General features: G+C 37.2%; 1 protein-coding gene across 4 annotated transcripts; it reads left to right on the forward strand.

Moving 5' to 3' along the window:
• The first annotated feature begins 329 nt into the window (after nucleotides 1–329).
• Nucleotides 330–23,968, forward strand: ZNF25 (zinc finger protein 25). Of its 4 annotated transcripts, none has more exons than XM_070463052.1 (7): nucleotides 330–490; nucleotides 2,320–2,391; nucleotides 2,499–2,611; nucleotides 17,789–17,915; nucleotides 18,210–18,305; nucleotides 20,032–20,095; nucleotides 20,593–23,968. In XM_070463052.1, the coding sequence occupies exons 3-7, from the start codon at nucleotides 2,597–2,599 to the stop codon at nucleotides 21,644–21,646; spliced, it is 1,356 nt and encodes a 451-aa protein (XP_070319153.1). In that variant the 5' UTR covers nucleotides 330–490; nucleotides 2,320–2,391; nucleotides 2,499–2,596; the 3' UTR covers nucleotides 21,647–23,968. The 4 variants fall into 4 exon arrangements, with proteins under 4 accessions (XP_070319153.1, XP_070319152.1, XP_020758907.2 ...); XM_020903248.2 differs by lacking the exon at nucleotides 330–490 and adding an exon at nucleotides 541–997; XM_070463051.1 differs by lacking the exon at nucleotides 2,320–2,391.
• Nucleotides 23,969–24,831: the final 863 nt, after the last annotated feature.

Genomic DNA, 24,831 nt, shown 5'->3' on the forward strand with positions numbered 1-24,831 from the left:
TTTACTAATAGAGATGGCCACCCCAATTACCATGTCAATTTAGGATGAAAGATAAAAGTGAGAAAACTTGACACCATTTACTACGCATTGTTCATCCCCCTAGCTTCGAGTACTATCTTTAAATATTACTATCGCTATTCATCGCACTACCTCACGGTAGTTTCCTGTTTTCCAATCGCACACTGCGGATGGCCAGCTCTAACCCGCTGCCACTGCGAGTAAAGAAAGGACCAAAAAAAAAAAAAAAAGGACCAGCTCAGATCGCGGGAAGAAGCCGATTCTCGTGACGTCACCCAAAGTGGAAGCGCAATTCCCGAGTGGGGCGCAGAAGCCTTCCGCGCATGAGCAATTCCACCTCCTTTCAGTAGTCGCCATTGTCCACCTCACGCCCCTGGGGGGAGAGGACTCAAGAGCCTCCAGGTCCGCTGGGCGCCGCAGAGGGCGGGCCTGAAACCTGCGCGGGCCAGGAGCGGAGGCCGAGCCCCTGCAGGTGTGTCGGAGGCCTCGCCGCGCGCGCTAGGCCGGGTTGGGGGGAAGCCGGTTTCCGCGGCTGCGCCAAGTCGGGAACTCTGGCAGCCTCCGGCCGCCCCCCTCTGCGCGCCGGACTGCCCTTCGAGGAGGCCTGGGGAGGAGGCCAGGCAAGGGGCCTGGCGGAGGGACGGTTGTCTGCAGCCCCGTTCCGCCTCAGGAGCCGCGTTTCTCGACCTGCGTGGAAGGGGTGGCTGGAGGAGGCCTGGGGCGCGCGCGAGAACGGCTGATTGTGACGTGGATCCCAAGCCAGTCACGTCCGCGCCGGCGCGTGGGCGGCGCTGGCTGCTGGGGACGTGGCGCTATGAAACCACAGGGATCTGGGCTCAACTCCAGAGCCCGCCGGTAAATGGGCAGGCTAATCTGGGTAGAACCCGGATACTCATCTGTAAGAGCACAATAGCCTTTAGGGTCGTTTCTTGTATTAAATAGGGTAGTGTATATGAAGTATGATAAGGCTTCAATAAAGGTGAGCTGCTTTTCTCATTATGCTGTTCTTTTCATTATTGGCTCATTTAATAATAAGCATCCTTTGAATCGGTATTAACCACCTCCAAAATAATAAATACAGATACTAAGGGTTCAGAGAGAGAAACTGGCTTAGCCATCATTAGCAGGTGGGATTTAAATTCTGATTTGTTTTACTTTGTATTCATGCAGTTTCCCACCCTAAAGTTTTATTTAATACAGTGATTGTCCCTGAGCACCACCAGGGTGTCGTGGATCTAATCTTACTTTCCAGTATTCTGTTTTCCTTAAAATTCCTGGGTAAAAGGTTAATTAAGGCCCTTCTGCATTCTCTGACCTGTGTATTCTCAGATGACTGTTAGACATGTAAATTTAAACCATAGTTGAAACCCTGAATTTTAAGTTTTACTGGAGAAGGTAAGAATCGTATCCAAGCCAGGTCGGAAATGGAACAGACTTTTTAAAAAGATGTAAACTGCGATTTCATCCATGCTCCATATAATGAAGGTGATATCATAAGGCCTCTAATTGGATGGTGCATCTAGACTTAGTAGGTAGGCGTTTTGTAAGTACCAGGGCAGCTGGAAGTGGTGTCCTATGCATATGGGAAGGACCTCACATTATGGCATCTAGTTAACTTTTGCTCCCTACATGAAGTGCCTGCTTGGGGATTATGGTGCCAAATTGTTATTTTAGAAGTCAGATTTGTGTCACTGTGAACAGATTAGATGGCGTGTCAGAATTCATCAAGGCCTATCTGCACTTTGTTTGCTCTAGGCCCCTGTCCAAGGTTGGAGGGGACAGTGCATTCCCCGGTTCTATTGTATCTGTGGTGTTGAATTGAAGATTTACAGACTTAGAATAGTACATGATTGTTTAAAATTACCTAATTCCTTCTCATGTTAAAGATAAAAGCATAGAACTAAGACCGTCACTAGGTTTGTTCATAGAGCTTAGCATAGAGCTGGAGCTGACAGCGCGCCTCCCTGTCACTATACCATTTGTAGTCAAAATAAAGTTTTTGAAAAAGTGATTTTGGAGAAAATGAAATTTAGGAAGAAGAAACATCCTATTTTTGAGAGCTCTGAAGACTTTCTAACGTTGTGGGGTTTATAATATTAATAGGCAAAATTGTTATGATATGTAACTTAAAGCTTTTCCATATTAATAGATATTTCTCTTTACAAACATTGTAATGCCAGTATAGGATTCCATACCCTGGATATATATTATATACCTTGATTAACTAATCTGCTATTATTGGACATATAAGTTTTCAATTGTTTGTATTATTTAGTAATGGACACGTAATTTTTGAAACAGCCAACAGGAAAAACCTGTTTAGATTAAAAAATGTCCAGATTCATCAAGATTATATGAGTCACCAGTGGACAGGTGGGTACTCCTTTATCGTGGTCCTTCCTATTGCTTCTCATGGCTCAAAGGGACATTTTCCCAGAGGTTTATCTTTTACTAAAATGTTGTATGTAAATTTCTCACAGGTGATCCTGACTTCAAGATAAGGTCTCTTAGGACTTCTGTCTTTCAACTTTCCCTGTCCTGACTTCATAGTTTCTATACTTTCCATTAGCAGCAGAAAATGAACAAGTACAGGGTGAGTCATTTATTTACCTCTTTCTTTATTTCACTCTGTATATGTTTTCAGTGAGTTTTATGAAAGAGAGCCCATATATTAAATTAGAAAAGTGGAAATCATTAAAAATCACCTTTGGGGAAAATATTGCTTGAATACAACAACAGTTACAAGGTGTGTTCTGGGAATCCCAAGACCCTTTCAGTGAGTCTGTGAAGTCAAAACATAATGTGTGTGCTCAGTTGTCCCTGACTCTGTGACCCCATGGTCTGTAGCCCGCCATACTCCTCTGTCCATGGAATTTTTGAGGCAAGAATAGTGCAGCAGTTTGCCATATCCTTTTCCAGGGGATTTTCTCCAACCCAGGGATCGAACCCAGATCTCCCACACTGCAGGCAGATTCTTTACCATCTGAGCCACGAGGGAAGCCCCTCAAAACATACCAGGATACAAGTTGCCTTTTACACTGATGAAATTAGCATTGATAGTGTAAAAGCACAGCTGCCTGTCTGGCATAAATCAGGATGATAACACCAATGACATTGTATTCCTCCACAATATGTGCATAGTTAAAAAAATTGCCACCTTTACTTAAGTGTGTCTGATGAAATAGTAAAAATTATTAATTTATTAAATCTTGACCTTTGAGTACACATCTTTTTCTTAGTGGGATGAAATGGAAAGTTCATAAATTTGCTGCATACTGGTATATGATGGTTGATTGTCTTGAGGAAAAGCACTTAAAGTGATTGATTTGTGAGCTCACCTAGCCACTTTTTTTCATGAAATATCGTTTTTATGTGAAAGAGCAACTGACAGACAAACTATGGTATTCACACATTTTCTCAAAAATGAGTGAAGTGAGCCTGTCAATTGATGGAAAATACCTGTTTGTATTTGTTGCTAACATTAAAAGTGCTTTCAAATGAAAATCAGAATGTTGGAAAACTTGCAAAGTTAACAAATGCTAATACTTAAAAGACTTTTCTGATGAGATTAATAAGAGTATGAATGTGATTTTTAATATTAATAAAATGTGTCAGTATTTGAGCAGTATTTCTGATGTATGTGCTCAAAGGTAAACTCAAGCAGTGTAAGAGGACGGCGTGTTAAAAGTGAGGAAGAAGAAATAAGTTGATTAGGGAGTGCCACTCTAAAAAGTAAGATTTGAGGAATATCTTGAATTAAATGAAATATCCAGGTAGAAATCTGGAGGAAAAGCATTCTTCATAGATGGAAAACATATGCAGACACCCTGAGGCATGTTCCAGAAACAGTATTTAGGACATTGAAACTAGAGAGAGGTAAACTTGGGAGACAGCAATAAAACTTAAGGTCTAAGAGGTAGAAGGGAGTAGAATATGTAGGATTTTATTGGCTATAGAAATTAATTTTTTATTCAATAAATTATTTTAAAAATCATATGTTATGCAGTCAAAGTAATATACATAACATATAGGTATAATTTAGGGAATACTGATTAAGTAATACCACTCTATGACCTGTCTGACTTAAGCAATGAAAATTACCCTGTGTGCCCTGCCTTAAGATCTCATCCTACCATTAACCAGAGAAAATTCTGAATTCTGTGGTAACCATTTCTTTGCTTTTTGAACTTAATTTTTTAAAACAAAACAGCATACTTAGCAATTAATGAAATTCCTGGCCCTTTGGTAAGTGCTTGATGTAGTTTGTCTTACATAATCCTCTCAGACAACTTGGGAAGTGTTATTACCACCATGCCATAAATTTTCAGTGTGGAAATTTTCTTTTATTGACTAGAAATCATAGCCTTTGGGCTTGAAGGTGGGAAAAATAGAGACTGTAGAAAGAGGGGAAGTTTTAACCTATTCTACAGTTCTGCTTTGGTCAGTATTGAACACATTTTAAAAATGTCCTTATAGCATTAATTCAGCGGTGGCACATGATGTTTTTCTTACCTTAGTCTCTGTAACTTACTGCTGAATGGTCAGTTTGGGACAACAGAAATAATTAGTAACCTTTTTGTTTTCTGAAATAATTTTAAGTGCAGTCATCACTACAAACTCTTGGAAAAGTTTATTTTATGCAGATAGTTGGATTTTTTAAGGCATTTTGGCCAAATTAGAAGATCTTTCTTTTAATTATTTCCTGCATCTCTCAAGTTCTACTGGCATCAGCTTTTATCTGTTTGAAAATAGCATTTTTAGTTATTGTTTTTATTCTGATTGCCTGTTGTTTTAGTGAGGATCTGCTGGTAGAAATTCTCAGTTTTCTTTATATGAAATATCCACGAAGAGCTTTTTCATTGTGTGTGGAAATCTTGATTGACAGTTTTTACCTTTTAAAACATTGAAAAGCATTCACCATCTTCTACTACTAGTACTATTGAAAATTCATCTGTTTATTTTGAAATAAACTTGTCTGTTTGGGGCTAGCTGCTTTTTAAGATAACTTTTATTCTAGAATGCTTTATGTATATTTCTTTTTATCCTAATGAGATTTATTTTACTTCCTTTGGATTGAGTATTTTGAGTATTACATTGTATCTTCTTTATTGACTTTGAAGCTTTATGTGTTATTTTGTTTATTCCTTAGTCTGGAGATTACAACCTGCACCATTAAAATAATGGTGTCTTCAAATACTATACTCATGACCAGTGTAATGACCTTTTATCAGTATAATTCTCTTTATACCCTCACACCTTATGGTCCTTATATCTCACTTTTATATTTTAACCCCCAATACTTGTTATTTTGCTTTAAACAATATTAATATTCTAAAGAAACATGTGTAAGTAACTCTTAATGTTTATATGTATATCTGCTTTGGGAGCTCATTATTCCTTCCTACGGGTCTAGGATTCTCTTTGGTATATTTTCTCTTCAGTCTAAGCAACTTATTTTATTATTTCGTGTATTACTTCTGCACTGATGGTGACAAATCTACTTAGCTAGTCTTTATGAAAATGTCTTTATTTCACTGTGGTTTTTGAATGATATTTTGCTAGGTATAGAACTATGTTGAGAGTTTTCTGTTTCTGCATTTTTAGGATGTCTTTGTCTTCTGGCTTCCGTTGTTTCTGATGAGAAACTTGTCTTCATCTTACTGTAATCCACCTGAATATAATGTGTTTTCTCCTCTGTGCTTCAGATTTTCATTCTATCTTTAGTTTTCAATAGTTAGACCATAATGTACATAGGCATGATTTGTTCTGTATTTATCTCTTTTGAAGGATGACAAAGATTTATGGGTTGTTGCCTTTAATTTTTTTTTTTTAATTCTCAGAACTCACTCTTCAGATATTTTCTTTGCCTTATCCTCTTTTTCTTTCTAAAATTCCAGTTACACACGTGTTGAACTATGTACATAATGTCCCAAATGTTCAGATGATCTATTTAGTTGAGGTTTGTTTTGTGTGTGTGGTCCCTTGGGTTGGCTATTTCTATTCAGCTGACTTTTTTCAAGTTTATGGCTTCTTTCTTTTGCTTTATCAGTGTTCTTCATTCATAAGCCTGTAAAATCCACATCGGATATTGTGTTATTCAGTTCTAGAAATTACTGTTTTTTTTTCTTTTTGTTTTTCTTTATCTGCTAAGATTCCCCATTATTTCATTTGTATTTTCTATTTTTTTCACTAAGTTAACTTTATTTATTTAGTTTAATTGTAATTACTTTAAAGTCCTTATCTGCTAATCACAACATTCAGGTTAATCTGTAGTTCTGTTTCAGTAGGCTCCCTTGTTCAGTATGAATCAAAATTTTCCACTTCTTTGCATATCTCCTATTTCTTTATTTTGTGCTAGACATTATGTGTAAGAGTACAGTAGAGACTGAAGTAAATAATACCTCCAGAAAAAGGCACATCCCCTCCTCTGCTTGCTAAGTCACACATGTAGTTAAGCTGGCCCTGGGCTTTAATTAGACACAGTTCTTCGCCAGTATCAGATGATTTGAGGGCAGCATCAAGGCTTTCCCTTCCGCAGGGCTTGGGTGGTGAACACCACCAAAGCTCCGCTGATGTGCTTTATAGCCTAGCCATCAGCTTTTCCTTCAGGTGACTGAGGAGTTCCTGCCCTGTAGAGCTTTTAGCACCTGAGGCATCTCTTTCTGCCCCAGTGCCCTGCTCCCAGCCTTTGGAGGGTTGTTGCCATGTACTTAGAGGAAAACACCTACTTCTGCTTTACTGACTACACCAAAGCCTTTGACTGTGTGTATCACAACAAACTAGAAAATTCTTAAAGAGATGAAAATACCAGACCATCTTACCTGCCTCCTGAGAAATCTGTATGCAGGTCAAGAAGCAACAGTTAGAACTGGATGTGGAACAACGGACTGGTTCCAAATTGGGAAAGGAGTACGTCAAGGCTGTGTATTCAGTTTGGTTCAGTTCAGTTACTCATTCGTGTCCGACTCTTTGTGACCCCGTGGACTGCAGCATGCCAGGCCTCTCTGTCCATCACTAACTCTCAGAGTTTACTCAAACTCACGTCCATTGAGTCGGTGAGGTCATCCAAGCATCTCATCCTGTCATCCCCTGTGTATTGTCACCCTGCTTATTTAACTTATATGCAGAGTACGTCATGCGAAATGCTGCACTGGATGAAGCACAAGCTGCAGTCAAGATTGCAGAGAGGAATATCAATAACTTCAGATGACACCCCCCTTATGGAGGAAAGTGACGAAGAACTAAAGAGCTTCTTGATGAAAGAGAAGAGGAGAGTGAAAAATCTGGCTTGAAACTCAACATTCAAAAAACTAAGATCATGGCATCCAGTCCCATTGCTTCATGGCAAATAGATGGGGAAACAGTGGAAACAGTGGCTGACTTTATTTTTTGGAGGCCCAAAATCTCTGCAGGTGGTGACTGCAGCCATGAAATTAAAAGACGCTTGCTCCTTGGAAGAAAACTGTGACCAACCTAGACAGCATGTTATAAAGCAGAGACATTACTTTGCCAACAAAAGTCCATCTAGTCAAAGCTATGGTTTTTCCAATAGTCATGTATGGATATCAGAGTTGGACCATAGAGGAAGCTGAGCGCCAAAGAATTAATGCTTTTGAACCGCCGAAGAATTGATGCTTTTTGAACTGTGGTGTTGGAGAAGACTCCTGAGAGTCCCTTGGACTGCAAGGAGATCAAACCAGTTAATCCTAAAAGAAATCAGTTCTGAATATTCATTGGAAGGACTGATGCTGAAGCTGAAACTCCAGTACTTTGACCACCTGATGCAAAAAGCTGACTTATTGGAAAAGACCCTGATGCTGGGAAAGATCAAAGGCAGGAGAAGGGAGTGAAAGAGGATGAGATGCTTGGATGGTATCACCAACTCAAGGACATAAGTTTGAGCAAGCTATGGGAGTTGGTGATAGACAGGGAAACCTGGCGTTCTGCAGTCCATGAGGTCACAAGGAGTCAGACACAACTGAGCGACTGAACTGACTGATGGGGGGAGATAGAATTTGTGTTTCAGAGCATCCATATAAATTATGCTTTCCTTTGGTTCCAGAAACTGCTTCCCCAGCTTAAAATAAACTTATCACTTTGTGACATTTGATAGGAAGTAAAGAAGTCCTGCAGATACAAAGCTTCTGTTTGGGGACCCCTTGAATATGAAATCCCCATTCAGTTACCAGGTAGTGTCAACAGGCAAGTTGGTGTTGGCTTGCTTTGTGACCAGAGTTCTTAGGGATTCTGATATATCACACAAGATCTAAGCAAACATTAAATGTTTATTGAAAGTTTAACAGTTTCCTCTCTTACCTGAAATAAATTGTGGTTTTCTGTTTGTTTTTGAAATACTTGTCTCTTCTGAATTTTTTCCTTTGTTTACCTTTAGATTCTTAGATCTCTGACTTTAGAAAACAGGTTTCTAGGTTAGGGGCTTGTTCTCATTGTTAAGGTAAGATCAGTTTCTCCTTTGCTCCTCTACATTCTACTCAGGAATTGTTTCCTTATCCTTATTTTAGAGATGCTAACCCTGAGGTACTTTTTGCTTTACATTTTTGTCCTGGCTGTGAAATTTGAAAATGCCCTGAAAATTCTAAGCAGGGCTAGGACTTATCTCAATTAATTTCACTTTTTTCTTGGATCTTTTAAAAAATATTTATTTTTGGCTGTGTTAGGCCTTCATCACTGTGCAGATTTTCTCTAGTTGCAATAAATGGGGGCTACTCTCTAGTCGCAGTGTCTGGGTTTCTCTTGCTGCAGAGCATGGGCTCTAGGGCATGTGGGGATTCAGTAGTTTTGATTCCCAAGCTCTAGAGCACAGGCTAAATAGTTGTGGCATGTGGGCTTAGTTGCTCTGACATGTGGGATCTTCCCGGATCAGGGATCAAACCCGTGTCTCCTGCATTGGCAGATGGATTCTTAACCACTGAGCAACCAAGGAAGCCCTTGGATCTTTACCCTTCAAATTCTAGTGCTTAAGTTAATATTTGATGCTTTCATATAGCTGTTTTTAGTGTTTGTGGTGGGTTGCTTTTTTGCTTTTTTTTAAATTGAAGTGTAGTTGATTTATTTATAACTGTAGTAACATACGCAAAACAAAATGCACCATCATAACAAATTTTAAATGTATAGCTCTGTGGCATTAAGTATATTCACACTGTTGTGCAGCTGTCACCACTATCCACCTCCAGAACTCTTTTCATCATCCCAGACTGAAACTCCACACACATTAAACACTAACTCCCATTCCCCCCATACTTTGGGAAACACCATTTACCTTCTGTCTGTATGAACCTGACTACTCTAGGTGCCTCATATAAGCAGAATCCTATAGTATTGGTCCTGGCTTACTTGACTCAGACAGTGTCTTTAAGGCTCATCCGTGTTGTAGCATGTCACAGGATTCCCTTCCTTTTAGGGCCAAATAATATTCCATTATTTGATACATATTACATTTTGCTTATGTAATATACATAATTTTGTTTACATTTGTTGGTGGATACCTTGGTTGCTTGCACATTGTAACTATTGTGAATAATGCTTTTATTATGAACATTGGTGTACAAATATCTGTTTGTTCCCTGTTTTGAAATCTTTTGTATACATAACTAGAAGTGGGATTGCTGGATCATATGGTAATTCCCTGGTGGCTCAGCAGTTTTAAAGAATCTGCCTGCCAATGCAGGAGACACAAGTTTGATCCCTGGTCAGAAAGATCCCCTGGAAGAGGAGATGGCAACCCACTCCAGTATTCGTGCCTGGGAAATCCCAGAGACGGAGAAGCCTGGTGGACTGCAGTCCATGGGGTTGCAAAAGAGTTGGACATGACTTGTTGACTAAACAATAAGAATTCAGTTGTATGTGTGTACCCCATATACCGTTGAAAAACATTTAGGTTGTTTTGGTTTTGCGGGTCAATTATGAAAAGAGCTATTATAAACATTTGCATTCAGATGTTTGCATGTACACAGATTTTAATTTCTCTTTGGGTAAATACTTCAGCATGTGCTTACTTGGTCATATGGTATTGTTATAATTAACTTTATAAGAAACTGCCAAATTGTTTCTTGAATAGCTTGTGCTCCTACTTCAATGTATCAGAGTCCCATTCTTGTCAGCACTTGGTATTTCAGTTTGCTTTTCTTCTAAAGTTATTTAGATAGGTGTGCTTTGCTATCCCATTGTGGCTTTAATATGCATTCTTCTAGTGACTAATGATACTGAAAATCTTTTGATGTGTTTGTGTTATCCATATATCTTCTATTGTTAAGTGTCTCTTAGAATCTTCATGTTTAAATTGAGCTGTTCTCTTAATGAATGTTCACAATTCTTTATGTATTCTGTATACAAGAACAATACTTTGTTAGATTTGTGATTTTCAAATATTTTCCTCACTATTTGTAGTTAATCTTTTATTCACCTAACAGTATATTTCACGAAAATGTGATGAACTCCAGATTTTCTTTTTAATTTCTTTTGATATCATGTCTAAAAAGACTTTAAAGTCAAAAGACTTTTCTTCTAAAAAAATTTTTTAGTTTAACATTTTATATATAATTTATATATATATATATATTTTTTAATAAATTTTTATATATAAGTTGATTTTTGTATGAAGAATAAGTTACTGACTTAAGGTTCATTTTTGTGTATGGATGCCCATTTTTTCATTGCCACTTATTGAAAAGCAAATGAATATATGTTATCTTAACACATATTAACTTAGCATGTATGTGATACAGAAAAAATTAAAGATATGTGTATGTACATGAGTTAATATGCAAACATACATGTACTTACTGTCTGCTAGAGACCCTTTAAGCAGTGACATCTCAGTAGCCATGAGCAAACCTTGCACACAAATCTTGGTTTATAAATATCATTCTACAATAAAAGGAACCAGAATTCCACAGAGAAACTGATTGATTCTAGGGCAAAGGCAAGGCTAACATAAAATAAGCCCAGAGCATTTTGTAGTATTAGAAATTAAGGAACTTCTCAAAAGCACAGTGATGGGGACATGTCAAATGGACATAGGCACCAACCCCAAAGATCTTCTCACGGCAAGTCCAGTTCAGTCACTCAGTAGTGTCTGACTCTTTGTGACCCCATGAACCGCAGCATGCCAGGCCTCCCCCCTGTCCATCACCAACTCCCGGAGTTTACCCAAACTCATGTCCATTGAGTCGGTGATGCCATCCAACCATCTCATCCTCTGTTGTCCCCTTCTCCTCCTGCCCTCAATCTTTCCCAGCATCAGAGTCTTTTCAAATGAGTCAGCTCTTCGCATGAGGTGGCCAAAGTACTGGAGTTTCAGCTTCAGCATCAGTCCTTCCAATGAACACCCAGGACTGATCTCCTTTAGGATGGACTGGCTGGATCTCCTTGCAGTCCAAGGGACTCTCAAGAGTCTTCTCCAACACCACAGTTCAAAACATCAATTCTTCAGTGCTCAGCTTTCTTATAGTCCAACTTTCACATCCATACATGACCACTGGAAAAACTATAGCCTTGACTAGATGAATCTTTGTTGACAAAGTAATGTCTCTGCTTTTTAATATGCTATCTAGTTTGGTCATAACTTTCCTTCCAAGGAGTGTCTTTTAATTTCATGGCTGCAGTCACCATCTGCAGTGAGATTTTGGAGCCCCCCAAAATAAAGTCAGCCACTGTTTCCACTGTTTCCCCATCTATTTGCCATGAAGTGATAGGACCTGATGCCATGATCTTAGTTTTCTGAATGTTGAGCTTTAAGCCAACTTTTTCACTCTCCTCTTTCACTTTCATCAATAGGCTCTTTAGTTCTTCGTCACTTTCTTCCATATGGGTGGTGTCATCTGCATATCTGAGGCTATTGATATTTCTTCCAGCAGTCTTGATTCCAGCTTGTGCTTCTTCCAGCCCAGCATTTCTCATGATGTACTCTGCATATAAGTTAAATAAGTAGGGTGACAATATATAGCCTTGACATGCTCCTTTTCCTGTTTGGAACCAGTCTGTTGTTCCATGTCCAGTTCTCACTGTTGCTTCCTGACCTGCATACAGGTTTCTCAAGAGGCAGGTCAGGTGGTCTGGTATTCCCATCTCTTGAATAATTTTCCACAGTTTATTGTGATCCACACAATCAAAGGCTTTGGCATAGTCAATAAAGCAGAAATAGATGTTTTCTGGAACTGTCTTGCTTTTTTGATGATCCAGCAGATGTTGGCAATTTGATCTCTGGTTCCTCTGCCCTTTCTAAAACCAGCTTGAACATCTGGAAGTTCATGGTTCACATATTGCTGAAGCCTGGCTTGGAGAATTTTGAGCATTACTTTACTAGCATGTGAGATGAGTGCAATTGTGCAGTAGTTTGAGCATTCTTTGGCATTGCCTTTCTTTGGGATTGGAATGAAAACTGACCTTTTCCAGTCCTGTAGCCACTGGACTCATGACAAAGCTGGAACAATTGGAGTAACAAAATAAATAACATGGTATTGGATTCTAATCCTAAGCAATAAATATTTAAGACCATAGGTATATAAGTAAATGATTGAATAAATGGGAAGAAGAGAGCTCTTTGAAGGATTCCAAATACTATATCTAGATTCTACTCCCTCTTGGAGATGGGGCCTATTCCTTCCTTTCTTGAATAGGGGCTAGACTTAGTGATTGCTTTCAAAGAATAGAGTATGAAAAGGAGATATAGTTACTTTACAGTGGAGAAAACTGGCAAACACTACCTTAGAAAGTGATCCAGTTAACATCACCTGTGATATGATGTACCCCCTGATATACTATGATAAGAAGGGCTCTGGGTTATTCTCCCACAGAACCTATAATCTCAGTCTAATCAAACAGAAAAACACCAGACAAAATCCAAATTAAAAGGCATTCTAAAAAGTATCTGTCTAGTATTTCTCAAAGTTGTCAAGGTCGTAAAACACAGGAAAGGCTGTCACAAACCATAAGAGATATGACAACTAAATGCAATATAGTATTCTGAATTAGATCATGGGATGGAAAAAGGGACATTAAAGAAAAGACTGGCGAAAGTCTAGAATTTGATTGTGTCCATTGTTCCAGCACTGTTTTTTTGAAGTGACTATCCACTGAATTTCTTTTGAACCTTTATCAGAATTATATGCGTGGTTCTATTACTGGACACACTATTTTTGTTCCACTGATCCTGAGTGTTTATCCTTTTGCTAATAACACAAGTAATACAGCTTTGTGATAAGTCTTGAAATTGGGTAGTGGATTTGCTGATATTTTGTTGAAGATTTTTGTATTATAATCGTGAGAGATATTAGTTGGTAGTCAATATGCTGGTAAGTGTTTAACAATCAGAGTTTTGGGTACTGAGAGAGAAACCTGCTTTTGTATTGTTTACCAACTTTTGTAATATAAATACCCCTGCTGTGGCTAATTTCAAGCTACAAAATAATTTTAATCAATTGCCAAAAATTTAACAACCAGCACTCTTGATCTGGTACAAACAGGTGCCAACCTCCACTGTAGTTTTCTTTTATGGTAATGTTTCTGTTAGGTTTAGGTATCAGGGTAATACAAGCTTCATAAAATGAATTGAGAACAGTTCTCTCCTCTTTGTTTTATGGTAAAGAGAAAAGAGAAGTCGTTCAGTTGTGTCCGACTCTTATTGCGACCCCATGGACTGTAGCCTACCAGGCTCCTCTGTCTGTGGGATTTTCCAGGCAAGAGTACTGGAGTAGGTTGCCATTTCCTTCTCCAGAGGATCTTCCCAACCCAGGGATCGAACCCAGGTCTCCTGCATTGCAGGCAGACACTTTATTGTCTGAACCACCAGGGAAGATTACGTATAATTGGTATTGTTTCACCATCAATGTTTGGTGGAATTTACCACTGACACCATTTGGGCCTTAAGATTTGTTAGAATGTTTTATTGGTTTTAATCAAAGTGAAATTCACATAATATTGGCCATTTTAAAGTATACAATTGGGTACAATTTAGCACATCCACAATGTTGTGGGACCACTACAACATATAGTTCCAAAACATTTTCACCATCCCAAAAGAAAACCCCATTCCCATTAAACAGTTGTTAACCTATTCCCTCTCTTAGCCCTTGTCTCTGTGCATTTACCCATTCTGAATATTTCATATAAGTGGAGTCATATAATGTGTACCTTTTCTGTTTGGCTTCTTTCATTTAGCATGTTTTCCAAGTTCATTCACCCTATACTTTATATCAATACTTCATTTTTATGAAAAATAATATTCCATTGTATGTTTATACCACAGTTGTTTATCAGTTCATCCATTGATTGAGATTTAGGTGGCTTTCACTTTTTGGCTTTTGTGAATAGTGCCATTATAGCTTTTGTGTACTATAGCTGTTGTATAGCTTTTGAGTATCTGTTTTCAAGTCTTTTGGGTATGTATCTAGAAGTGGAATTGATGGTATTGATGGTATTGTATGGTAATTGTATATTTAACTTTTTGAGTTACTGACGAACCTTTCCCTAGCAGCTGTACCATTTTATATTCCTGCAATGTATAAGGATTACAATTTCTCCACATCCTCCCCATTACCTGTTGTTTTCTGTGTGTGTGTGTTTTTTTTTAAACACCCATCATAATGAATGGGAAGTGGTATCATCGTGGTTTTGATCTGGCTTTTCCCTGAAGACTAATGATGATGTTGAGCATCTTTTCATGTGCTCATTTGTATAACTTAAATGTCTGCTCAATTTCTTTGCCCATTTTTTGTCAGGGTTATCTTTTTTGTTATTGAATTTTTAAGTATACTTTATATATTCTGGATAATATACCTTTATCAGATATATGATTTGCAAATATTCTGTTCTATTTTGTGAGTTATTTTTTTTCCTATTTTGGTACTATTCTATGATGCATGCAAATTTTAATTTATTTATTATATTTTCTTGGTTGCCACACTGTGTGGCATATGGGATCTTAGTTCCCAAACCAGGGATCAAACCCATGCCCCTTCTATTGGAACCACAGAGTCTTAACACTAGATTACCAAGGAAGTCCCTGTAAAAGTTTTAAAGTTGATAAGGTCAGTTTATTTTTCTTTTAATGCTTGTACTTTTTGGTGTCATATCTTGAATCTGTTGTCAAGTTCAAGATAAGGAAATTTATTCCTGTATTTTCTTCTGAGTTTTATATTTTTAGCTCTTAATATTTAGGTCAGTGATCTATGTTGAATTAACTTTTTTATATGCAACGAGGTAGAGGTCAAGTTTTCTTCTTATGCATGTGGTCATCTAGTTGCCAGTGTCATTTATTGAAGAAATTATTCTTTCTCCATTGAATGGTCTTGTCTTCCTTGTTGAAAATGAGGTGGCCATAGATGTATGGTTTTATTTTCAGACTCTCGTTTCTATCTATTGGACAATATGTCTGTCTTTATGCCAGTCACACTGTTTTGATACTGAAGCTTTACAGTAAGATTTTAAATAAGTGGGAGTTCTTTGACTGTTTCTTTCCCAATTTTGTTTGACTGTTAGAGACTCCTTGCAATTCTGTATAAATTTGAGGATTGGCTTTTCTATTTCTGTGAAGGAGTCATTGAGATTTTAATAGAGATTGCATTGATTCTATAGATTCCTTTGAGTAGTACTGTCACCTGAACTATATTAAGTCTTAACAGTCTATGAACACATACTATCATTTCTTTTATTTAGGTCTTCTTTAATACTTCCAGTGATGTTTTGCAGTTTTCAGTGTATAAGTCTTATATACTCCTTGAGTAGATTTATCCCTAGGTACTTTATTCTTTTTGATGCTACATTAAATGGAACTGTCTTAATTTCTCTTTTGGATTTTCATTACTGGTAAATAGAAACACAACTGATGTTTGTGTGTTGATCTTATAATTCTGAAATGTGCTGACTTTGTTTATTAGCTCTGTTTTTGTGGATTCTTAGGGATATTCTATATGTAGTTTTAAGTCTTTCACTACTGAGTATAAAGTTAGCTGGGATAGAAGTGGATTAAAAATATTATCATTTTGAGGGCGTTTCCTTCTATTTCTAGTTTACTAAATGTTATTATCATGAAAGTGTTGAATTTTGTCAAATGCTTTTTTGCATCATCTGAAATGGTCTACTTTTCCCCCTTTGCTCTGTTAATGTAATTGATTGGTTTTAGTATGTTGAGCCATTCTTGCATTCTTGGGATAAATCACACAAAGTCACAGTGTAAATTATAATCTAATTTTTAATTTTGCTGGATTTGATTTACTAGTAACTTGTTAAAGGTTTTCATCTTTATATTCATAAAAGATATTAGGTAGAATGCTTTCTCAACTTCATTTAATCCTTTTTCTGAGGTTTTGTCTTGTTCTTTTGTGTGGAACCTGTTTCTCTGTCTCATTTTGCTTAATCCTCTGTTTTTATATCTGTGCATTTGGTAAGTTGGCTACATTTCCCAATCTTAGAGAAGTAATCTTACGTGGAGATGTTCTGAGAAACCCAACAGTATACACTTCTCTGATCATCAGAGTTATAAGCTCTAAGGGCTGTTTATGTATGGGCTACATGAATCCTTCCTTATTGTGGGCTTGACGGTTGTGGACAAACTAGCAGCCAAGGTTGACCCTCAGCCCTGTTGGAAGCCAGACCCTGCCTCATACAGTGGCTACTGGCCCACTGTTGGGAGAGGCTGGGTCCCTGCCTGGCTGACTGCATGTCCTATGGGGTTCCTGGACTGGGACCCGATGCAGCTGGCAGAATAGCCTGAAGTGTACTGGGATTGGTGATGGCTCACTGGTTGGCCGGTAAGCCTCTAGCACTAATAGACTAGAGGGAGGACTCCAAAATGGTGCTTATTAGAACCAATGTCCTTATGGTAGAACAAGCTTCCAAAGTGGCTGCTACCAGTGTGTGTCTCCAAGAGAAGTTCCAGTTGCCTCCTGACTCTTCAGGAGGCCCTCCAAGATCTATAAATGGGTCTGAGCCAGCCTCCCTTCAGATTACTGCCTCTGCACTATATTTGGACTGTGTGAGATTTTGCATGTGTCCTTTAGAGTAGAGTGTCTGTTTTCTGTAGCCCTCTGGCTCTCAAGTTTTATTGGCCTACAAAGCCAGATGATCTGGGGGGTTTGTCTTCCTGGTGCAGGACCCCTTGGCAGGGGAGCCCAACGTGGAGCTTGAACCTCTGACTCCTTGGGGAGAACCTCTACAGTTTTGACTATCCTCCCATTTGTGGGTCACCTATTCAGGGCTGTGGGTCTTGACTATACTGTGTCTCCACCCCTCCTATCTATGTCATTATGGTTCCTTCCTTATATCTTTAGTTGTGGGGAATGTTTTTGCTACTCTTCAGATCATTTTCAAAGATAGTTGCTCTATAAATATTTGTCATTTCAGTGTGCCTGTGGAAGGAGATGAGCTCAGAGTCTCCCTTTTCCACTATCTTGGCCATTCTTTTTGATCATCTTTTATCTTGTACATACGTCTGTCATAGCACCTGCTGTGCATATTGCATTTATGAATTTAATCTTTGCCTCCCTGTTGGAATGTAAGCTCCTTGATAACAAGAATAGTTGCTTTCATTCATCTTTGTATCTCTAGCAGAGTTCTAGGCATGGAGTGATATCTTAGTAAATATGTACTGAACAAATATTTTATATATGTGTAAAATAGGGTACAGAGTAGCAGTATATCTCAGCTCTCCAGAGTAAATCCTATAGTTAACATATTAACAGCTAGTTTATGTGTCTTTTTAATGGTACTCTATTTTGATCACTTCAGTTTGAATTGAAATATGTTGTTTCAGGGACCAGTAACATTTAAGGATGTTACTGTGGAATTCACCCAGGAGGAATGGAAATTGCTGGACACTGCCCAGAGGACCCTATATAGAGAAGTGATGCAGGAGAACTACAGTCACCTCATCTCAGTGGGTGAGGAAATCTTCTGCATCTGTAACTCCCAGTAGTTTTCATTTCCTTTCTCACTTACTGGAATTTGTAAATCCTGTGTAGGGTTGAATATTAGCATTGTTTTCCAGGGTCAAAGTTGATGAATCCATTTTGGCTACCAGAAAAATATTTGTGTCCCCATGCACTCCCCTAATAGAATAAATTTGCCAAATCTATGTGAGACCTTCATTGTTCTGATCCTAACCTGCAGTTCCTTATCCTTCAGAGTTGCTGTATTCCAAGTAATTTGTGTTATTTTATCTTTTCTATTAATAGGCTATTGTGCAAATAGGCCAAATGCAATCTTCAAGTTGAAGCAAGGAAAAGAACCATGGATATTAGAAGTACAATTTCCACGTCAGAACAAGCCTGGTAAGTTAGAAAGTATAACTCGTATAAGGGGGTTGGAATTGATACCTTTGACTTTTTGAAATTTTTTTTCAAGAATCTCTTTTTTAAATGCCCTAAACTTTTGGAAATGATTGAGAATACTTGATCTGCATATGTAAGCAACATAAATCACACCTCCGGTTTTTGTTCTCCCCATCTAAATTCCCTCTTTTGTGTGGGGCAGATGGAGATGATTGATTTTTTGTTTAAAAAAAATTCCCTCTTTTGCTTGACATTTTAAAAGTAGATTTATTTCTCTTTCCTACATACTAACTTTCACTTAAAACTCTCATTTTGTCTTTTTGCTAGAATTTCCAGTTACTCTTTGCCATTAAAGTATGCAGCTATAATCTTAAAGTGTTTATAAAATCTATCTTATAAAATTTTCAAATGGCATTTTCCTCCTTTCATTAACAATAAAATGTCTTAGATTTTCAGCACCCATTTTAATTTACTATTCTCTCTTTAATCTCTGAAATTGGATTAGAAATCATTATGCCTTTCATGGGCTATATTATTGCAGAGTTGATACAAAATACACCTAATTTTCTGTCAAGAACTAGTCTGGCCCTTTATTGCCTGCTGCATCTTATTTTTTCCTTGTGGCCTCAAAACATGTGCTAATATTCATTTTATCTGCTCTCTTAAATGCTTTATATACATAAGATCTTATTTCATGAGTATCCCAAGTTAACCTTGCACATATCCCTATCAAATAACTTTATATTTTCCTTACAAGTGCCATGAAATTCTAACCCCAAATCTCTACTCAATCTCACTTTTTTTCCAAGCATTTAAAAATGAATAAACATGAAGGTCTGTAAAGATTCTATAATGACATTGAATAATTACCCTTTAAAGATCATGTAGAAAATTGAAGCAGAGATGAGGGAGCTAAGACATGAAAGCAGAATAAGACTAGTGTTGAGTCACAATTGCAGTATTTGGCGGTCAGCATTGAAAATCTCTGTTGCTATGACTGGGAATTCATTCTGTGGGATGGCGTGTACTCTGCTTTTTAAAAAATCTTTCCTTTTGGATGTATGTGTTTCTGGGTCTTCTGAACCAGCCAACTAGAAAGAGAAGAATTTTCCTCTAAACATGAGGAAATGGATGTTCTGAGAAGGTCACTTTGGTGTTGACATCTAGATTGTTGGGTATGGGCAAAGAGGACTCAAGTGGAAGTTTATAGTCTAATTACTAGAAATTCTAACACTGTAAACTAGGTTTGAGTGGGTAAAGACCTATACTTAGCTCTTTCATCTAATGTAATCTTTCCTTTGATATTTCCAGTGAACACAGTTGTCTACTAATTTTCCTTATCACCCTACTTACTATTCATTGTCCTTAATGGGCTCACATCATGCTCTATGAGTCTTACATTCTTGTTCAGCAGCACTTTGAATACCTTTTGTTTTCTGCTCCCTATTCTTTGTGTGTGTGTGTTTTGTCTTCACTTTCTCCTCCAAGTTTTTAAGGTCATATTTGTAGTGTCAAAGTTACTTGAATTTATAACTAGGTCTCTCCCTCTTTGCTATAGCAGGTTTTAGTGTTATTTATATGTTTTTTTCTAAGCCACTGAGATAGAAGAAGTTTGCACTTAAGAACTCCTTCATTTGAGAATAGTTGCCTGAAACCTAAGAATCCACTCTATGACCTAATAATGTGTTAAGATGTATAAAGTATTAAATTTTGGATTCCTTTGTAGAAGACGTATGCAATACTCATGACCAAGGAGCAAGATGCCCAGAAAGCCAAGCTGAAAATTCAAGGCAAGTTCAAGAATTCAATTTTGAGATTAGAAGCTTTTTAAGAAAGGGTCTTAATAGGGGTACTGGAAGTGAGACAGCACTAGTTCATGATAAATGAGAAAACTGAAGCAAATTCCAAAGAACATAATCCAAATGGGAAAGTCCTCTTTCATAATAGAGACCTTTTATAATTCAAGATCAGGAGATTAAAACTCTGAAACAGTCTTTTGATTCTTATTTACATAATAAGAGAGGCTTTATTATACAAAGTCAAGTTCAGGCAGTTGAGAAACCTGGAGAATATAATACAAGTGAAATACCTTCTACCAAATGTTAAACCACAGTATATGTCAACATAGAATATTCACAATGGAGAAACCCTATGACTCTAATGAATATTGGAAAAACCTCTAGAAATCGGTTGTCAGAGTTATTTTAAAAATATACACAGTAGACTCAACCCCCACCCCATCACCCCAAAGTCTTATACATTAATGAATTTGGAACTTTCTCTCTAGGAATGGAGAACTCAAGAAACATCAGAAAACTCCTACCAATGAGAAAACCTATAAATGTAATCAATGTGGAAAGTCCTTCTACCAGAAGTCTATCCTCATAATACATGAGCATACTCATTCAAAGGACAAACCCAGTGAATGTGAGAAATCCGTCTCTCAGAACGGACACCTCACAAGGCAACCAAAAACTCCTACCAGAGAGAAGACCTATGAATGTAAAGAATGTAAGAAAACTTTCTACCATCTGTCATCTCTCAGTAGACATTTGAGAACTCATGCAGGAGAGAAACCGTATGAATGTAATCAGTGTGAGAAATCCTTCTACCAGAAACCACACCTCATGGAACATCAGAAAACACACACAGGAGAAAAACCCTTTGAATGTACTGAATGTGGGAAGTTCTTCTATGTTAAGGCATACCTCATGGTACATCAGAAAACACACACAGGGGAGAAACCATATGAATGTAAGGAATGTAGGAAGTCCTTTTCCCAGAAATCACACCTCACAGTACATCAGAGAACACATACAGGGGAGAAACCCTATAAATGTAAGGAATGTGGGAAATTCTTCTCTAGAAATTCACACCTCAAAACTCATCAGCGAACTCACACAGGAGAGAAACCCTATGAATGTAAGGAATGTGGTAAATGCTTCTACCAGAAGTCAGCCTTAACAGTACATCAGCGAACTCATACAGGGGAGAAACCCTTTGAATGTAATAAATGTGGAAAAACCTTTTACTATAAATCGGACCTCACTAAACATCAGAGAAAACACACAGGGGAGAAGCCCTATGAATGTAATGAATGTGGTAAATCTTTCTCTGTGAATTCAGTCCTCAGATTACATCAAAGGACTCACACAGGAGAGAAACCCTATGAATGCAAGGAGTGTGGGAAATCCTTCTCTCAGAAGTCACATTTTGTCATACATCAGAGAAAACACACAGGAGAGAAACCCTATGAATGTAAGGAGTGTAAGGAAACATTTTTTCAGAAATCAAAACTCACTGCACATCAGAAGACACACACAGAAGGGAAAATCTTATAAACAATATCAATTGGAGAATTCTGTCTGAATTTGTCCTTCAGAATAATCAGATAACTGACACAAGACAAAAAACCTTATGAAATATCATCAATATAGGAAAACTTCAGCCACATTCTTTCATCATGGAGAGAAATTCTATAAATCTCTTAGGGAGAAATTTTTACCATATGTCAGACTTTTACTGAATTTCAGACAACATACATGGTAGAAACACTACAAATGGTAAAACATGAGGGAAACCTCTCTTTCAGAAGTCATACTTTATTGTACAACATATAAACCATACAAGAGATATCTATAAGAAAAATGAATATCAGGAAATTTCTGTCAGGGTAGCCATCATAAATGAGAGATTTCTATCAGTATCCTGAGCATTCAGAAATCTTTTTATACCTGTTGAACTAATTAGCACATTCTAAAAGGAGATAATCACAAAGATTACAACATATATGGAAGGCTTTATCAAGAAGTGATGTTTCAGTGAATGTCAGATCAGTGATATAAAGTATAGAACCGTTTTAAAAAATATTTTAAGTATGTGAAACCTTTTAAACAAATTCTAAGAGAATATGTATGAGGAAAATACTTATACTAGAGGTCATGTTGCAGAAATCTGATTACAAGGTTGTTTTTCTTTTAAAGAAACCTGCAAATGTCGGGTATATGAAGTTTTGTAAAAAGCACAAATAAATTGAAAAATGTAACATCATTAACACATGTGAAAAGTCCTTTAGTATGTAGGACTTATGTGTGAATGTTAGTGTGCTACAGAACACAGATTGTGGATGTTTGATGTGCATGTGAACCCATCCATAATTGTACATAGTGAAATATGTAGCCTTATTTAGTTCAGTAACTTTTATGTATATGAAGATATCTCTCATTTAGTCTCAGCAGGGGCTCCTGTTGTTAACAGAATGTGTATTTAAGTGTAGTATTCTTTCAAAATTATAATGTATCTCCCCCCCCCATTTCTGAATGGATATGGATTTTACTGAACTCATCCTTCAGAAAGAATATAAAAATGTTTCTGTAAAATTTGCAACTCTCTTATGGTTGGCCAAATTTTACATTAGGGATACATTTATAGGAAAAAGGCTTCCCCAGTGGCTCAGTGTAAAGAATCTTCCTGCCAGTGGTGGAGATATGGGTTCAGTCTCTGGGTTAGGATGGCAACCCACTCACTCCTGTATTCTTGCCTGGGAAATGTCAAGGACAGAGGGGCCTGGAGGGCTCTGGTCAACAGGTTCACAAGAGTTGCATGTGACTTAGCAACTAAACAACAAGTTCATTTTTAAAAATAGCTTAAAATCCCTACATAATAAAAAAATATTATGTGAAGAAATATCTGTTAGTGTTGTTTTAGTAAGTTGCAGAGCTGTCTGAATTTATATTTTGTATGAGAGTCCTAAATGTTCTTCACTACCTTTTTCTTTCTAGTAGAAGCAACATGACATAGAGGTTAAGAGTATGGACTTTTGACTCCTACTGCCCAGGCTGTTTCTAGCATGAGGCATGCACCTAACCTCTTTGTGCCTCAGTTTCCTTTTTCATAAAAAAAGCGATAATAGGATTGCTTTGAGTTGTAAATGAGTTAGTATTTTTAAAGCACTTAGAATAGTGTCTGAAACAAAGGAAGAGCTATATGTTAGATACTATCATCATAATTTGTATTTCTTGAATTATTCTGCAAAATAAATAAAAGGTTGGCTACCAGCATTCGCCCCTCACTTTACTGCTGCAGTGCCTTGCTTTGATTTGGTTGTATATTTTTCTGCAAGTGATTCAGATCTGGCCCACTGCCTGCAATGTTTTACCTTTCTGAATGGTTGAAAAAGATTATTTTGTGATGTGAAAACTATACAATATTCAAACTTACATGTCTGTAAATTCAACTTTTGTTAGAACACTAATAAAAAAAACTTGTTTGTTTTGCCTGTGGCTGCCTTCACATTACAGTAGCAGAGCTGAGTACACTGAAGGAGACCATATGCCCCACAGGGCCTAAGATAGTTATTTTCTAGTACCTTACAAACTCAAGTTTTCTTAGAACTGAAAGTGTCACAGCCAACATAGAAGTATATTTTTACATATGGTATGTGTTTCAGAAATTGTGCATATATCAGTTTGTAGGTAAGTGGAGGTTTTTTGCAATATCTTTGTTATGTGCATTATATATATGTTACAAGACTATATAAGCATTAGAATTTTTTTCAAAGATATGTTTTAGCTGCTGGACTGTCATAACATCAAAACAAATACTCTGATGGAATGTAGCAGTAAATTATGAAATAAACATTGTCTAAAATTAATTGATCCCTACTCACAGTATTCCTGTATTTTCTTCTATGTCCATGGCCAGTTTTCCCTGTATCATTTTTAAATTTTATATCACATAATAAAATACATCTTTATTTCATACTTAGCTAAGTGCAACCGAACAACAACAAAAAGAATACCCAACTCTACCAGCTACATTACTAGTAAAATTACTTTATTGCCCATACTTCATAGAATTGTCAAATACCGCTCCAATCTAAATCCTGCCATCTTATTTCCCCCTCCTAATAAAAAGGACTTTTATGATGTTTAGCTTCCTCCTCATGCCTCATTTGTGTTTAATATTAATGAGTACCTAGTATAATATTTAGAGTAATATATTTAGTGTATTTAGTGTAAAACATTTAGTATAATATTATTTATAATAATATTTAGTATAATATTTGCTTACATCTTATGTATACTTTGTACTTATATAACTTCTGAATACTCCATGGTAAACTACTGGCTCTTACAGGAGCATGCCATCTTGATACATGTTTAAGAGGAAACAATCTCTTTAGTGTTCTTTATTTCAGTGTGAAAACAAATACATTGTATAACTTCTTGGTCTTCTCAATCAAAAATTAAATAAAAATTAGTACTTTCTTGGGACAGTCCAATAACTGAGGCAAATCTACTTTGAGAATAAAGCCTGTACTAATAAAAATACTTTTAAAAATTAATACTCTGGTAAGAGTAAAATGTTGCTAGTCTCCAAGTTGAAGAAAACCTGAGACACTGTTTCTTGGCCATAAGCCCCAAGACATGAACTAGTAACCACCAAAATTGATAGATCAGAGACAAGTGATCAGACACTGATGGCAATTAACTGGAGAATTTTCTCACTAGGGCACATGCTTATG

The sequence above is a fragment of the Odocoileus virginianus genome, unplaced genomic scaffold, assembly GCF_023699985.2.
Source record: "Odocoileus virginianus isolate 20LAN1187 ecotype Illinois unplaced genomic scaffold, Ovbor_1.2 Unplaced_Scaffold_23, whole genome shotgun sequence".
Classification (NCBI taxonomy): domain Eukaryota; kingdom Metazoa; phylum Chordata; class Mammalia; order Artiodactyla; family Cervidae; genus Odocoileus; species Odocoileus virginianus.

Coding starts and splice junctions, on each gene's coding strand:
- ZNF25 (XM_070463052.1), top strand. Junction 18,306..20,031: donor TCCACGTCAGAACAAGCCTG/GTAAGTTAGAAA, acceptor ATTCCTTTGTAG/AAGACGTATGCAATACTCAT. Junction 20,096..20,592: donor AGCCAAGCTGAAAATTCAAG/GCAAGTTCAAGA, acceptor CTTTCTCTCTAG/GAATGGAGAACTCAAGAAAC.